At 50.6% G+C, this 17163-nt stretch overlaps 1 protein-coding gene across 6 annotated transcripts in view; it reads right to left on the bottom strand.

The window, feature by feature from the left end:
- SEZ6 (seizure related 6 homolog) overlaps nucleotides 1–17163 on the bottom strand; it is a 101408-nt gene that overhangs the window by 56338 nt on the left and 27907 nt on the right. For 5 of the 6 annotated variants that reach the window (XM_072978676.2, XM_072978678.2, XM_072978677.2 and 2 more), the window contains exon 4: nucleotides 11485–11572. In XM_072978676.2, coding sequence (XP_072834777.2) covers nucleotides 11485–11572 — 88 coding nt within the window. Of the gene's footprint in view, nucleotides 1–7782; nucleotides 8114–11484; nucleotides 11573–17163 lie in introns of those variants that run through there. The other variant, XM_072978680.2, reaches the window with a different exon arrangement.

Raw genomic sequence — 17163 nt, 5'->3', positions numbered from 1 at the left:
GAATGAAACCAGACAATCTTATTTATTTATTTATTTATTTATTTATTTATTCATTCATTCATTCATTCATTCATTCATTCATTCATTCATTCATTCATTCATTCATTTATTTATTTATTTATTTGATTTATACCCCACCTATCTGGTCCGAAAGGACCACTCTAGGCGGCTAACAACCATAAAAATAATATAAGACAACGAAAATAGACAATTCTAAAAGAAGAAAGCACTACATTAAATCATATAAAAATCATTTCCAATTCTATCAAAACTCCTTCCAGTGTCAAGGTGTAAGTCTTTTCATTGTTGCAATGATTCCAGGCAATTCTACAAGCTTTACCTTGTTTATCTTACTTATCTACATTGCTTCTAGGTTCCATAAACACACACACACACACAAATACTTCAAATATTTGAAAACACCCAGAAGTCTTGCAGCTATGGGGGCAAATGTAAGCGAAAACGCTGAAACAAAGCTCATTCCTTGCTACTTGTGGAAAGCTGCAGCTGTGTTTGCCATCCAAAAATGCTTAAGAAACAAGGTACATTCAAAAACAAAATTGTAGGCAAAAACTAAATCAGAAAAATGCATTTCAATTGTCAGCTTTTAGCTGTAAAAGCCATGGACAGGACCTTAAACCATCTTTGAGTCGAAACATAAAGGGGTTTATAGCCTAAAAGAGGCACATTGAAACACCCAAAGGCAGAGAATACATCTCTAAAACACCCCACGTCCTTAAGAATCAAAGGAGGTTAAAGAAAATTACTTTCTTGGCCTTTAATATAGACACATAATAATAATAATAATTTATTGTCATTGTAAGTATATACACATACAATGAAATTCACAGACACCCAGAGACCAGACACATGCACACACATAAAATTCCCAAACACTCCCCACCCACTAAAAGTCCCCCACTAAAAATACAAACATCTACACCGCAGGCCAAGTAACATTATGAAATAATGTTCTGGTCTAGCCAAGCAAGCCTTGTGTCAATTTGGAGGAAAATCCATGGTGATTATTGTTGCTGCTGTGTGGCTACATGATTGTTGGTCTGTGATGCCCAGAGTGGTGTGGCGTTGCAATGATGTGATGTGTTATCTCCCTGTATTTATAATTTATTTTATTTATATCCCGCCTATCTGGTCGGGTGAGGACCACTCTAGGCGGAGTTGTGTTTCTTTCCCTTCCAGCTATAAACAGTCCTTTCTCCAGGGATCTGGAGATTCAAGAAAAACATTTTTAAAGGGAAACTCTATTGTTCTTGTTTTTACTCCACAGCTTTGCAACTGAAAATTGGTCAAGGTGCCCCTATGACAAAAATGTTACTGTCTTGACTAAAATTTGGAAAATCCTAGAGTAATAACGCTCCTTAGCATAAAGCATTTGATGCACCAGGATACAGGAACACCAAGATCCTGGAATACCAGAATATCATAGCTATAGGATCTGCAAATTCCACCTCCATATTTAAACATTTCCACATAAACATTCAGTTGTCATGAACATTATGGAACGGTGACCTTGCTCAGCTGGAGAGCCAGCTAACTGTTTTGCAACCACTATAGTAAACTATTGTTCAAGCCTGAATTCTAAAAGCACTTTCATTTTCAGGGCTGCTTTTTGTACACCTCTCTCAATTATTTTAACACTCGTACGGATAAGATTTCGCATCTTGACACCCACACCCCAGCACAGAACACGACCGCCAGCACGAAGCCAAGGGCACCTTCCTACACATGCCTCGGTATAGTAGCTGACTAATTTCACCTAAGAGCAAGAAAGGAAGGAGGGAAAACAAGAAAACCACATGGAAGGCGGCTGGCAGGGAAACAAGGAGTGGGTGAAGGAGTGAGTCAGGCTTCTGTGTCACTAACGCATGTGTGCATGCACAAGACTTGCACGTATCGAAGCAGCTAGAGTGAGAAACTCTGAATGTCAAGTGCAACCCACTCCTGGATCTTGAAGAAGCTGCTCTTGAAATCCTCGGGTGCAGACAAGGTTGTCTTCGAGGCGCTGAACTGGGCTGCACAGAATCCTAAAGGTATTCTTTTAACAGAGGCAGACCTGGCTGTTGTGATGCCACTGTGCCCCTTTCCACCTTAGAACATTTCCTAGGGACATTCTCAAGTCTGGATATACAGGAGCCACAGAGGTGGTGGTGAGTTCTGTGGGGCATGGCAGAGGCAGGGGCTGGGAAAACAACTGTTGCTCCTATCCAGCCCATTACAGCATCCAGATACCCATCCCGCACGTGTACAGCCTCACCCAACATCAAGTTAGGCATCACCATCTCACAGAGCAGTAAAATCCATCCGTTTATCTCAGCTTGGGCATCCCATAATCTGCAGGCTGAAAAATCAGGTTGCTTTCCTTTTGTGACTCATCATCAGAGGGGAAACACCAGCTTCGTTTGCAAGCCTCATGGCTATGACATGGAAATCTGAAGGAACTGTGTGCCTGAAGGGAAAAGACTGAAGGAGTGGGGAATATGCATTTCCCTTAACATGTGACTCAACCCCCCAATCTCCTGCAGTTCAACCCTGTTGGGCAAAATTTGAAGGGTTTTAAGGAGAGATTAATTCACCCTCTCTTGGCCACCTTGTTGATTTTTCTCTCCTGGGCAAATAATATAGTAGTAGTAACAAGAAGATGATGATGAAGAAGACGACAAAGACAACGAAGAAGAAATCTACACCAGGCAAACATTTTTTTTTACTGCCTCGAGCAATGCTCTTCCGAGTCAACCCAACGGCCACTTTGCCGAGGGATGACATTTGTCAGAAACCTGGCCGGTGTGGTTACCTTCAGGAGCAAAGCTCTCTGGGTTGCGGAGGTACAGATCCATGGAGGACGTTCTAGGCTGTTTCAGACCCAGGCCTGCTCCCCATCCCACCCTGCCTGCTGTCGGCTTCCTACTCGGCTCTCATGGAAAATGGCTAGAAGAATTCTACCACCCCTCAAAGTGCCTTCTGTGCTACGTCAAAGGTGGGATCCTTTTGTCCTGGTGGCTGAATGCTGAATCCTTGAACTCCTGGCTCACATCGCCTGTTTTCAAGAACAAAAGATGTGCCTGTCAGGCCTCCCCACAGCAACTATCATCTTTTTTTCCCCCTTTCCCTCCCCGACTGCTCTTAGAAGAGAAAGAGATGCGAAGCCTATCTGAGTAACTCCCCGGAAGAATTAACACCTTCTCTTCACCATCCTTGTCTTTCCGCACATGATTAACTCCCGCAGCCTCCGAGTCAATCAGGCAATCTGGCGCGACCGTCCCCAGCATGGGAGCTTAATATCCGAGCGATTCGTGGGATCAAATAACGGATTTGAAACAAATCTCGAAGTCTGATTCTCCCGCTTGTTTGCCCTTTCCGACCACTGAGCTGTCCGGCCACCCTCAATTAATGACCAAGAAGGAGGATCACGGCCTAAGCGGCTGCGATGAAGAGAGGAGAGCCGGTTAATCCAGGAAGCTTTCCAAATTAGAAGCAAGCCGGAGAGTTGGAGAGCTTTGCCCCATGGGACCCTTCTTCCTCTTCGGTGGGCGAGGGTCTCTCTCGTGATATGCCCCCGTTGATTGGGGTGGGGGCGCGTGTGTGGCTCTAGAGAACAGGCCCAAAGGGGACACTGAGCCTTGGGCCGATGCCAGCCAAGAGGGATCTGTCTTTAGGGTATCCACAGGAAGGGATTTGCTGTAAGCCACCGTGACAGAGCGATAGCGAGGCTGGTGGAAGAGCCACACACAGGATTCCAGGCTGGCCGGCCGGCTGTCGTCTGGCTGGCTTTCCACTTCATGCACCTTTCCACCCTCTTCTCGGGGAAGCAGGTAATGTGCTACCATTAAACACATCCACATAAGGCTACACGAGAGAAAGCCCCCACTGCCACCAAAATGGCTCTTGACTAAGCCCATGTGCCACGAAACTGGGCCTCTGGTTGGGACCAGGGGTGGCTCAGCTCCTCTTTCCTGAGCATAAAGAGGGAAGCCTTCCACCGACCCCACCCCAAACGCGCCTCTCCATCTTTTGGGACTTCTCCACACAAGAGGAGATCCCATGGGCAAAGCTGTCCCCAAACCTGCTGCCGCCTGAGACAAAGGACACACACACATATACCTGATTTCTCCCTATAGAAAAAAACAAGCCTAGGGATGTGGGGGGAGCCAGTCAAATCTTATCACAACAACTGTAAGAAGGCCCAGAGGGAAAAGGAAAGGTTTCTAGCAAACCATCAGGGGTGTCTTGCTCAACTCATTCTGTGCCCGGCATCATCTGCCCCCTCGGCCTTATGGTAGGACCGGCCCGGACGATGCCCCCTGCAACAGATCTTTGTGAAGCACACAGAAACGTCCACCTCCCCAGTATGGCGGCCTTGGATTCGAGAAAGACACGGCCTGCCGTGCTCAAGGACTCAAGACCGGTTCTCATGCTCTGGCACCAGCTCTCTGAACGACCCCCATTGGCTGCCCAGGTGACACCTTGTGGGTTTGTTTGTTTTTTAAAAACCTTTGCAGATCCAGACGGGAAAGGAAGGGTGGGATTCTAATCAGCTTTTCTGCCTGCCCAGCACAAAACGAGGATTACTTTCTGGAGCAATTAATGCCCGTGCGCCAGGGAGCAATGCAAGTATTTTTAGAACCTCCGTGGGCTTTCGAAGCTTGCTCGGCCCCAAAGCTAGGTTGGCTCCTTGAAAGAAAAGCTTCCATTTACTCTTTGTTATTTCTATTTTAAGAAAGGAAGGGGGAGGGGAGGGAAACCCACAGCTTTAAAATCCATTAAGAAATTATGCAATTTGTGATTTCCTGTTTAGGGCAGTTGGTGAATGCCAGATAGATTCTGTACCAAAGTGGCTCGTGATCAGACAGGGCCTCCTCTTAAAGAAGGAGCAATAATTGCTTCATCCCGCTTTCTACTTATCTCTGGTGACTAGAGCCGGCCTTAGCATCAGGGAGGCTGGAATGGCCACCCTACACAGCCAAGGGTTAGTTATTCAATTTTAATTCTTGCATTTGTACTGCCAGCGATGGGGAAAAACACTTTTACATTTTATAGTCCTTGTGCCAAAATTAATGGCTTGGCTTTAGATATGATTTTCGCCATAAATTGGCTGGGGGAGGCACTTTCAGCTCAGCCTCGGGGCGGGGGGGGGCAAAGGGTTTTGGACTGATGCTGCCGGCTACCATAAGTTGCTGAAGGAAGGAAGGAAGGAAGGAAGGAAGGAAGGAAGGAAGGACACCAAAGCTTCTGCCATGCGCTTCCAGAAAAACGTAATTGTGACCTATACCTGGGAACAGGCTTTTGAAATGTACACGCTGCTGCAACCAACCAGCAAAACGTACAAGACCCCAGTTTCTCTTGGGGAAGATGCCATTTCAAAGTGTGCTGGAGCCAATAAATCCAGAACATCGGGGTTGGCTGAATTATCTTTATGGAAAGTATTGCGCTTGTACAGTATTTCTAACCACAGCATGCAGTGGGTGGGTGAGTGTGTGAGAGAGAGGGATGGAAGGAGAGGAATAAAAGGGAGGGAGTGAACAAGAGAGAAATAATTACTTGAGGGACCAAAAAAAGAAAGATCTTGGGGGGGGGGAATCTGCATATTTATTTATAGAATAACCCACAGCCTACGGAGGTTATGTCGGCTGTCATTTTCAAAACGTCAACCCGGCTTCAGACGGATATTTTATAAAAATATGGATGCTTAGAGCGAGCGCCACACGAGCGCACACAGATACACACAGACACACAGACACAGACACACACACACACACTGGGTTCAATGCATAACTGTTCCTCTCTTTCTCTTTCTACATCATTCCTCTTCCCAAAAGCCACCCTAAGAATCCCACAGGCGGTTTCTGGTCTATACAAATGGTGTCCCGTGCAACAGAGAGCCTCACAAGGGCCATGCTATTCACCCCAAAGTAACTCTTGCTGTGCTCAGAGAGGGCTTGAACCCCCAAGCCTCCAGGAGCTGAACTGGAGCCAGACTGGGCCACGATCCCTTGAAAAAAGTGGAAGAAGCAGGTAAGCAGGTTAGGTGTCTATCACACACCTTCTGCTTTCTAAATCATCCACATAAACTGAAGGAAATAACATATTTTCCTTAAATCACACATTTTGGGGTACTTCTCAAAAGCTGCTTTAACTAGACTTTCGAAAGATCTATGTTTGCTGCTAGGAACACACACACACACACACACACACACACACACACACACACACACACACACACACACACACACACACACACTTTGAGCTTCCTGACGGCATGCCAGATTGATAGCGATTTAGCGAGAGAGATTAAATAAACAAATACTGGAAGTGCCTTGTAAAAACTCCGAGCCATCCTGAGCGTCAAAATTCATAAGCTACCAACCACAACGAGTGAATATTTTCCTTCATGGGGAAAATTGATGATGACAACCATGATGCTAACGACAACAAAAATAATTGTGAGTACTTTTGATTTTTGAGGCTTGATACGGAATCCTGCTTTCTCAGCAATGTTGAGAAAGCAGGATTAAATAACAACAACGATAATAGTAATAATAACAAGAACAATAATAAACGGAAATATTATGACGAATCTGATATCGATCTTTGCCAAAAGGCTGTTATCGTTTCAAAACCCATGGAACAGCCTGCAAAGCCGTGGGAGACCCCCCCTCAACCCGCTCACCCACCTCCACACAAAAGACCCCCCCCCCGTGCTTTGTTCATCAGCGAACTACATTTGATCCGGAGACGACGAAGCCATGCCTGTCCAGGCCAGCTCCTCTGGGATTAAACCAGTTCAGAAGTTGGCCGGGGAAGGTCAAGGCGCCCAAAGTAAACAGAGAGTAAGAAAGAAAAGGAAGAGGTGGGGAGGGAGGAAATCCAAGAAAAGGAGGGAAGGTGGAACTTTCTGGGTCAGAGATCTCCAGAGAACCAGGGGTGGATTCCTTCCTGCTCGACCCCAAACCAGATTCCCCCCCCCCTCAAAAAAGGGAGAGAAAGTCTTTGGGAGAAAAACTTGGAGAAGTTTGATCCAAGGAGGAGCAACACTCTCAAGGTTTTAAAGAGACCAGGAGACCAGGATAAAGCTGCAAGCGTTTGGGAAAGAAGCTCCAAGAACCTGGAGGGGGGGAGAGATGGTGGGCTTTGGGCTGAAGGCTTGTGAAAAGAGGCCCCCACCCGACATTTACAGCTGCACACCCGCCGCCTCCCGCTGCCGAATTAACCCAGCTGCGAGTTCCTTCCCTTCGCCTGTCTGTGCTATTTTGATTTTTTTTAAAGGAGGAGAGCTGGATCCATGCTTTTCAAAGGGGCTGAACCCCATCCAGGGCTGTGGGAGAGCCCTCGTGCAAGCCAAAGAAAGAAAGTGTTGCTTATAGAATAACAAAAAAAAAATAGTCATTAGAAGAAAAAATAACATCATTATCAAGACACTGGGGGAGGGGCTTGCAAAGGGACCCCCCCCCAATCCAGGGTTATGGGCTCCGGATCTCCTGGGCTGTGGGAAAGCTAGGAGTGGGTGGGAAGCGGGGAAGGAAGAGGCATTGGGGGGGGGGGGAGAAGAGGAGGGGTGTTTAAAAAGCAATTTAAGCAACAAGCAGAAGACTAGGAAAACCACTTTTTTATATTTAAAAAATTAATTTAATTCATTGGAAGGGGGAGGACCCAGGAAACTGGCTTCTCGGCTCCTCTTCGCCCAGGGCAGCAGGGCACCCCGACTGTTCCCCCCCCCCTTCAGGAAGAAGGAAAAGAGGGTCTTGCGTGGCCCCCTCCAGGACTTACCTTCCGCGGGGCTCCCGACCAGGAGCGCTGCTGCGAGCCAGAGCCGGAGGAGCCGGAGCCCGAGCGCGGACGAAGCCTTCATCGCCGCTGCTTCCCTGGGCGAGGAGACCCGGCGCAGGTGCGGCGGCGGCGGCGGCGGCGGCGGCAGGGGGGGGGATCGCAGCCTCCTCCTCCTCCTCCTCGCCTGGCAGCCAAGCCCTCCGGGGATGGGTTGGGGGGGGGAGAGAGGGAGGGTCTCTCTCACGCTGGCTTTCCCAGCCCGGTCTGGCCACGATCCTCCCGCGGAGAGCAGGAGGAGGAGGAGGAGCCGCGCACCGCCCGCCCGCCTTCAGCACCACGGACAGCGCCTCGCCCGCCTTGTTGCCGCCGCCGCCGCGGCGCCCCCCGCTCGGTGCTGAAAGGACAGCAGCGCCGCCGCCGCCGCCGCTACCGTAAGCCTCCGAGTAGAGCCGCCCCGGCCAATTCCCCCCCCCCGGGGGAGGGAGAGGGGCGGCGATCTCCCGCCCGCGGCAGCGGCCAAGCCCCCCCCGCCCCCCTGCCACGGCGTGGGCGGCGGGGCCTCGAGGAGGGTCCGCTTTTGGGGAGGGGGCGAGGTGGAGCCTCCGCTGCGTGGCAGGCAGAGAAAAGCCCCCCCTCCCTCTCTCTCTCTCCCTCTCTCAATCTCTCTGGGATCCCTCGAAGGCAACAGCCGCCCGCATCGCCCCTTCCCAAGTTCAGAAAGCAAGGAGGGCACCCAGGACCGGCCTTTCGAGTCGACCCCCTTGCCGCTGGCCTTCCCTCTTCCTCTTCCTTTATGTTTGGGGTCCCTGGCAGGCCGAGCCCTCCCCGCCTGGCCCCTTCCGAACACAAGGAAGACGACCCCTTTCCCCCCCCTCCCCAAGTATCCTCCTGTGTCTCTTTTTTGGGGGGGAGGAGAGATCTCTAGAGTAGACCTTTGGTCTAGATGGGCGGGATAGAAATCCAATACATAAACTAATAAAAATAAAATGAATAGCCACCCTCAAAGCCACCCTCCCCCACCCCGGGGCTTCCTCATCCCATGCTGTGCAAGGAAGAGGATCAGCAAGGAGAGATGCCCCACCGATGTCTTCCTCTCCTCTCCCGATGCCACCATCCCAGATTTTGGAAGGCAAACCTCCCCTTCCATGCCATTCACCTACTTCTGCTAATTTCTCTCTCTCTTCTCTCCCCCCCCCCCCCGTAATTAGGGGTCTCTAAGCCAGCAATATCCCATGTTCTTAAAAGGAAAAGTCAACCCAGGAAAATAAAGTCTTCTACAGCCATCTCTCCCCCCCCCCACACACACACACCCTGCCGGGCTTGGATCGGCTTCTAAAGGGCTTCTGTTTGCTCCCTTACAAGTGAGGGGAAAAATAATAAGGAAACAAGATTATATGGTGAGGAAATGCAGGATGGGATCAGAATGCCAGATATCTCCTGGCCAAGGAGGGGTCTGGAGAGAAAGCCTTTCTGGAAGTGGGTTGCCCATTTTCTCTCTCCCTCTCGGCCCTACCTGCTCCACCTCCCAGCCAATCTCTCATCACTCTTTGGGAAAGGAAAAAAAAAAACCCAACCCAAAACGCTGATCCAAAGATTCCCCATCTATTCCTTCGGCATCTCAAATTCACAAGATAATGAAGATGGCTTTTGAGCGTACAAAGGACAATAAATTATGACTCTGTGTTCAATAAGTGCCGAGGCTGCAAGGGAGCCTGCATCAGCAGCCGGAGCCAGAAAAAAAGAAAAAAGAAAAAAGCCAGCCCCCCCGCCCCCAGGCTTCCAGGAGAAGTGGGGTGAGGGAGGGAGGGAGGGGAAGGAGGGAGCGATAGGGCTTAATTATCATTATGTCACTGGAAAAAGCTGGGGGCACCTGAAAGACCTCAAGGCCTTGGTGGAAAAAAAGGCAGGGAGCATTGCCGGTGTGAGCATCGAGATAAGTCCCATCAAGCGTGAAGGCTGGCCGGGAAGGATGAGGCCCCCAGGGTTACGGTTTTACATTCCCTTGGCTTCCAACGACTTGATGAACCTGGCAGGAGATGAGAAACACCGTCCCTTCCTTCCTTCCTCCCGCCTGCCTGCGCACACGCACAAAACTTCCACCCACCCTATATCTGTGTCTCCAGGCTGAAGTGATACCACCTCTCTAGGTGAAAATTAGACATTTTTCCTCCTCTCCTTCCTGCGTCTTCTGGCGCGGGAGGGGGAACAGGATGGGTGGGGGAGGCACACCGTTGCCTTCCGGTCTAGGGTCGCATGGTCCCCCGTGGAGACTGTCCTTGGGGTCGGGGCCTCAATCCAGGTGGAGGCCCCAACCGAGCAGGCCAGAAGGGCTGGTTTTTGGAAGGCAAAGACCCAATTCCATCCAGCACCTTGGAGAGCTCTTCGAGGCCGGAGGCTCAAGTTAAAACCTCAGGTTTAAACGGTTGACTCAGCAGCCATCAGTGCCAGCTTGGGACCTCAACAGGACTCTTTGGCTCCACCTGGGGTGGGCAGTTCTGCCCTTAAACTGCTTAAGTAGGGTAGCAGTGGGGGGGGGAGGTCGGGCTTGGGACATCATTAGTCCCACTGAGCCACGAAACTCAGTGGGTGGATTTAGGCCAGTCCCTTTCTTGCTCTCTTTCTCAGGCAGAGCTACCTCACAGGGCTGTGGTGGTGAAGTGTGGAGCAGATAAGCCACTACTCTGAACTCACTTTGTCCTTTTCTCTCCGGCTTCCAAGGCTCCCCTTGGATTGGGTCTGAAAATGTCGGTGGACTCCAGCTCTGGGAAGCCTCAACCAAAAGCCGAGGATTCTGGAAACGGTTGTTCCACAGATGCTGGGGACCCAGGACTGGGAAGCGCTACTCCAAACCGACCGCCCTGCATTTGCTGAATCAGTCCTGCGGTCATAATTCTTTTTGCAATTTCTCCGATTAGCCTGGAGACACAGAATTCCTGCTGCTTTTCGGTGCCTGTCTCTGCCACCGAGCAGCGTGCGTCAACAGACCCCGACGCATCCGCCAGCTTTTAAGAATTATTATAATTTCCCAACGTGAGAGAACCTTATTGACTCTTCCAAACCATGCCGTATATCTCGGCCTGGCATCCTTCTGGGGCGGATATCACGCACAATTAAATCCAAGCACCAATCTTTTTCATTTAATACCGCTAATGGATTGAAGCAGCTTCCAGAAGTCTGCTCTTGTGCCCTGACTCATTTTTTAAAACTTTAAAAAAAAAAAGAAAGAAAGAAAAACCAGAGAACACAACAAAAAATTACTTTAAATTGAATTTTAGCCTCCTACTGAGACGGAGAGAATGCAGAGTTTCTCCTCGGAGCAAGCAGATGGCATTTGGGGAAATGTAAGAATAATCCAAGCAGATCTCTGGGCATTTGCTGGGAGAACTGGAAGTTTAGAAGAAACAGGCTGCTTATTTTGAAATGTTCTGTATGATATTAGGAAAAAATCCAGGTGGGCTTTCGGGATGTATGGCAGGCAGCAGGAAGGAAGCAGACCCACCGGGTCTCTGTAGGCGTCATTCACGTGACCTTAAAGAAGGTGGATTTGTTCCAATTTCCCCAAAGAGTGCTAAATTTAATGGAGAGATCGACCTCCGCAGAAGAGGACAGCTTTCAAAGGATACAGAACTGCGGCTGATGTTACATCCCGGAAGAAACAATGGCTATTTATTCATTTATTAGCTATGGCTCCTTGTATCCTACCTTTCCTTCCAGTGAGATCAAGGCAGTTTACACCATCCTCCTCCGACTCTTCACCGGGTCCTATGGCAGCCCTGTGAGGTGGGTCAGGCTGAGAGAGAGAGAGAGAGAGAGAGAAAGAGAGAAAGAGAGAAAGCACTGATCACCCAGGGAGCTCCATGGCTTTACGAGAAGCTAACCTTGGACCTCCGTCCAGCCCACCAGGACAGGAATCTCTCCTTTGGTTCTCCCCAAGGCACTCTGCGCATGGACAAGAGCATACGCCGTAAAAAACTAGTGACCATAGTAATGGAAAGGAATGAGTCCAGATCACTTCTGTCGGAGTCTTGTCAGAATCATAGGACTGCAGAGCCGGAAGGGACCTCAAAGGGTCATCTAGTCTGTCCCCCAGGGAGCACAGAGGAACAGAGCACTCACACTCGGTTTAAACACCTCTACAAAAAGGGGCACCGACCTTCTTCCATTCTATCACTAAACCACTCTTACCGGTTTCTTCCTGTGTTTACCCAGAATTTCCTTCCACCTAATTTTAATCGAATCCTCCTTTTTTTGTCACCCTCATCCTTACTAGAGTCAAGACTCTGCTTTCCCCTCCCCTCTCCAGCCTGGGAAAGCCCTCCGCCCTCCGGCTCTGCTCCAGGATCAAGAGGCCGCGCCAGCCAGGCCGGGCAGGGAGGAGGGACCCGGCCACAGCCGTCGGGCGACCGACCACCGTCAAGGCCTCGGAAACAGTCCGCACTTCTAAGGCCGCTCCGAGGGGCTCTTCTGTCACTGAACAGCTCCCTCGCAGGGCTGGCCCGAGGCGGAAACCATCAGGCCACAGCGCCAGAAGCGCTTAGTGTCAGGCTGTGGGGGGGGGCTGGACGGGCCGCTCCGTTCTTTGATAACACAATCCCAGTTCTGGGTGTGAAGCAAGCAAAAAAGAGAGGGAGAGATGGAGAGAGAGAGAGAGAGCAGGGAGAAAAAGCAACATCACAGGGCTCTTACAACTACAAAGCACGCTGAAACAGTCCAACCAGACTGGGGCTGCTGTTGTTATTTTTAGTAGGAAGTCCTTGTCAGCCTGCTTGCCTGTTGGATTATTCCCCCCGCCTGCCCTTCCTCAGTCTCTCTTCCACCCTCTCTGCCACCCAGAATTTGAGAAGATATGGCTTTCAAGAAGCAAACAGGTGGGAGCAGGGGAGGCAGGAAAGATAGATTTTGTTTTCTAAAATTCCTTGAGATGGTAAAACCTCCGGTTTCAGGAGCAGTGTATCAGCGGACAGCAAAACAGCAAGGATAAAGAACAGAAGATGCTGAGGGCCCAGCAGCAAACACTTTGCATCCAGTCCACAACCCAAATCCACAAATCCCAGTCTGTGGGACTGCCTTTATCCAAAAATCTCACCTGCCCAGCCCCCTTGATTCTCCAGCTCCAAAGAGACCTTTTCCTCTGGCAAGTGAGCACCACCTGAGAAAGGGTGTTTTTGTGTCCCAGATTCGTTCCCTCCTGAAATCTCTCTGCAGGGGTAACCATCCCACATTCTGTGACTGCAAATTCAACAAACCAGAGACCAGTTTTTATCTAGGGGAATGTTTTTTCACAGCCCAAGCTTCCAAAATATTACAATATAATGCGAGGGGACTGGCTCCCACAGATTTTGCCCCCGTGCTGCCAAACACTGGTAATCTTTTCCCCCTCTTCCAACTCTACCCTGTGACGTAAAACTAATCCTGCCAGGATCCGTGTCTTTTTCCTGGCTTTTCCATGATGGCGTTTGTGCACTGGCGGAGATTGTTCCTGGCTTTGACACCGGGCAAGAGTTTTAACGCTGGGGTCCTTCCGATAGGAAGTTTATTTCTCGCATAGAAACATCCTGCCGGATTCTTTTAGTCAGGTTGCAAACATTTTAAATATTTGTAATAAATAAATAAATATTAAAATAACAATAATAAAACACATTCACTGCAGAAGTCAAATTGAAGCAGGGAAGTACACGTTTAACTATTTTCCTCCCCAATAATTTCCAAAGATTTCTTAAGGACAAGTGGCTTTAAAGATGTCCTTTCCAGCAGTTCAGCCTGGACTGGAAACATGGCTAAATCCTGCTTTCATTTCTGCCAAATGTTGATGAAGTGGGAAAAGTCTTTTGCCCATCTCGGCAAGCCATGTGTTCTTTTATGACTGGGACTCCTCTTGTGATGGAAAAGTAACTTTTTCTGTATGTTAGTTTTATACTGAAGAGCGGTAGCCTCCATCAACGGCGGAAGAGGAATATTGGATAGTCCAAACCGTAATGGCTGATGATAGGAGCTTTCCCCGTCACTGAAGAGGAATCCACCCCATACAGGCTTGTAGTACTAAGGTGCTTTTAGTTGCTTTAGTGGCTGTTGAGCAACTGAAATGATAGTGATTAATTCACTCTGTGTAGGGCCTTGGTACTCAAACAGGAACAAACTGCTTTTAAAAACAGCTTTCTAAGTCTTTAGAAGGGAATCAGCACTGGGTGGGCCAAAAAACAGCCCGCAGGCTGCATGTTGCCAACCCAAATGAACAAAGAAATCACGCAGATGAAGGACACCTATGAGGAGGCAAAAATACAAGGTCAGAAATGGGGTGGCCCTCGTTTTCTTTTGCTGGAGGTGTGTGCGTGTGTGTGTGGATTCTCTGAAGAGCCTTCCATCCCCTTCCCAGTTCCTTTCTTTGAGGTGAGACCTTCCCTTGACGGCCACATAACCGCAAGACCCTTCCCTGGCTAAATTTGGCTTCTTTAATCCTTCACTGCTCCATAAATGTTTAATGCAATAAAGCAACGTAGGAAGGAAGGAGGGGAAAGGGAGGGGGGACTGTGAGCGGAGGAAGGAGCAGAAGCGGTGCATTTTGTCGGTAAAATTGAACTTTCTAATATCATGCTATTCAAATGGGCTTTAATCGCGCTGGCACGTCGGGGAGCGTGTTGGCAGATTCCTAATGAAGCAGGGCGAGACAAAAGCAGGAGGGAGGCACCAACGAGGGAGCCTCTCTTTAAACAGATTTTGATTTGATTTATTTTGAAAAAAGCAACCAAGGATTGGCAAGGTAGGGCGGGCTCCTCCAAAGGCGCCAGGCAGGGTTGGGGTGGGGGGTTGGGGAGGAAAAATTAAAGACGTGGGGGCGGGATGCAGCTGAACCATGTTAGGCAAACAAAAGAGGCCAAACACATCCGAAGGAGGAAGGAAACAGTGAGGTTTCTGGGCGGCCATGCGTTCCCCTTCCAGGCGGACGTGAGCCTGCTTGCGCTTTAGCGCTTCTGCGCTTTAGCGCCCTGGTGCATCGGAGGGGATCGGATGTGTGCAGCCGCCTGACAAGAAGGCTTAATTGGGAAGCGCGTCTCGTTCTCCCTCGGCCCATCATCAGCAGAAGCATCAACGAAGACAGATGAGTCTCCCCAAGGGGGCAAGTGTTTTTCTCCTGCCTTTCCCCTCACGGCTCCCTCAGCCTGGCGAAGTTACTTTTTACAGCACAAGCCCCAGATCCCCCTCCCCAAGCTACCCTGGCTAAGAACTTGGAGAAGTTCCTTTTTTCTTCAACGACTGCTGCCAGGATCCCCTGGGCTGCCTGGCCCGCTGAGGATGCCTTGAACTTTTCCCACATCCTGTCCCAGATCTTTCCGAAAGGTCTTCAGTCGGTGGTAATCTGGTAAAGGCTGCCCTGAATTAATTAACGCTTTGTTCCCAATGCCCAGCTGGGAAGGAGGCGGGCCCTCCTGCCACGTCACGCGGCCGCTTGCCCTTGAACGCTCCCGTCAATATCAGCACCACAAGGCGGCATGCCCCTCAACGGGAGAGGAGGGCGCCTGTGGCAGGCTGCAGCCAGAACCACCACTGCCAAAACAGAGCACCCAGACTGGGCGAGACAAGAACGAACGTGGCCTCTCTGACAAGGCGAAGGGGGCGAAGAAGGGGGGGCGAGGGGCTTCCTTGTGGAACCGAACTGGACTGGCCTCACAAAGGCCAGCCAACGAGCTCAGCAGATTTGGCACAGCAAGCAGAGTGTGCTGTGTGTTGGGAACAACTAGAAAAGGAAACAAAACAGAATCCTAATAGAAAAGGGATTTGTTTGGGTGGGAGAGGATCTGAAACGAATCTGACAGAGAGGAAGGCAGGTGGAGGGTTTGAATCCATGCGTGGGATGGGAAGGAAAAACAAGAGGCAGGTGGGAAAGAGCGGGGACAGGACAACACCATCTCAATCAATCAATCAATCAATCAACCAATCAATCAATCAATCAGTTCACCATATCTATCCCTTGCTCTTCCTTCACTGAGCAAAGGGTGGCCTGGCTGGCTTTCCACTTCATGACAAGGAGGTCAGGCTGAGGATGGCCAGCCCCCTAAACTGGCTGTGTGGGGATGAGCCCTCAACATTCCCAGGCCCAGCACAATGCGCTGACCACTCTATCCCACTGCCCTTCAACTGGCCCTAAGAAGCTCCGTGAGGAAGAGGCCCCGCTCCCAGGTGCGGAGGCCCCATCTTGACCCCCTTCTCTCCCAAGCCCCGGAATTCTCCTGAGGCCTCTGGGAAGGGGGAGCCTCCTCCGTGTGGGCCAGGATCAGGGCCACCGTCTCGGGGTCCCTTTCCCCTGTCACATGAATCTGCGACGGCGGCAGCAAACTCATAAAACAGCATCACCCTGATCAAGACCCATCGAACGGCCGCTTCTGGGTCCCCCCCACCCTGCAAATCCCCCGTGCGGAGAGAAGCTAAAGATGATAAAGATTTCTGCATTAAAGGACTGTCAGGAAAGATCATCGCCGGGATGCAGCCTGCTTACCGCTCTCGGATATATGCAAACGGCCGCGATAAACGGCATGCTAATCAATGCCCGCCTGTCATCCCCGAGACGAGAAGCAGGGTTAGGAGCTGGGGGGGGGAGCGGGGAGGCCGAGCTGAAAGGAAGAGGCTATAGATTTCGTGTCAGGCTAAATTTCCCGGGCACAAAGAGATCCAGGCGCCGGAAGAACCAGCAAAAAGGGAAAGGTCCCGGGCTTCCCTCTTGCTGAGGAGCGGCGGAAAATCGTTGAGGCGGGCAAAGCTGTTTCCTGTCAAGTCATAAGCGGTTCAGGGGTAAAGCGCCCTGGGGGTTCGCGGGCCGGGCACCGACTCTTGCTTAGGCCAGTCTACCTGGCAGGGCTGGTTTCCTCATGCTCTTTGGTGTCTTTTCACAAGAGTCAGGGTGGCGCGTTCAGCCACAACGTTTGCCAGGCAGGTCCCTCTTCTCTCTCTCTCCATGCCTGACTCACGGGGTCGCTGAGAAAGCGCCCGAGTCAGACCTCAGTTGGCCCCCATCCACCTCAATAGGCCCAACTCTGACGGGCAGCAGCAGCTGGGGGGGGGGCTTCAGACAGGGGTTCTTTTCCAGCCCTGCCTGGCCAGCGACGGGAGCTGGGGCCCTACGGTCCTTCCTTCGCACGCCACCCGAATTTCCCGCTTCCCCTGCACACAAGTACGACACAGGCTGGAGACCCTGCTGCCTTCCAAGAGCCGGCCGGGTGGCCATCTCAGGGTTGGTGAGGTGCTGCTACCTTGCAGGGTTGTGGTTCAGGGATCATGTGGGAAGGAATTAGTGCCAGAACACGCCACCAGCCCAAGGCTTCAGGGCCCCTAAAAGGATCATCAAAAGGGTGGCTGGAAAGACGTGGCTCTGGAACTTTCCCCACTCCT

Source organism: Pogona vitticeps, chromosome 7 (genome assembly GCF_051106095.1).
Source record: "Pogona vitticeps strain Pit_001003342236 chromosome 7, PviZW2.1, whole genome shotgun sequence".
NCBI classification, from domain to species: domain Eukaryota; kingdom Metazoa; phylum Chordata; class Lepidosauria; order Squamata; family Agamidae; genus Pogona; species Pogona vitticeps.
The sequence above is the reverse complement of the archived record's forward strand: the minus strand, read 5'-3'. Positions and strand labels throughout refer to the sequence as shown.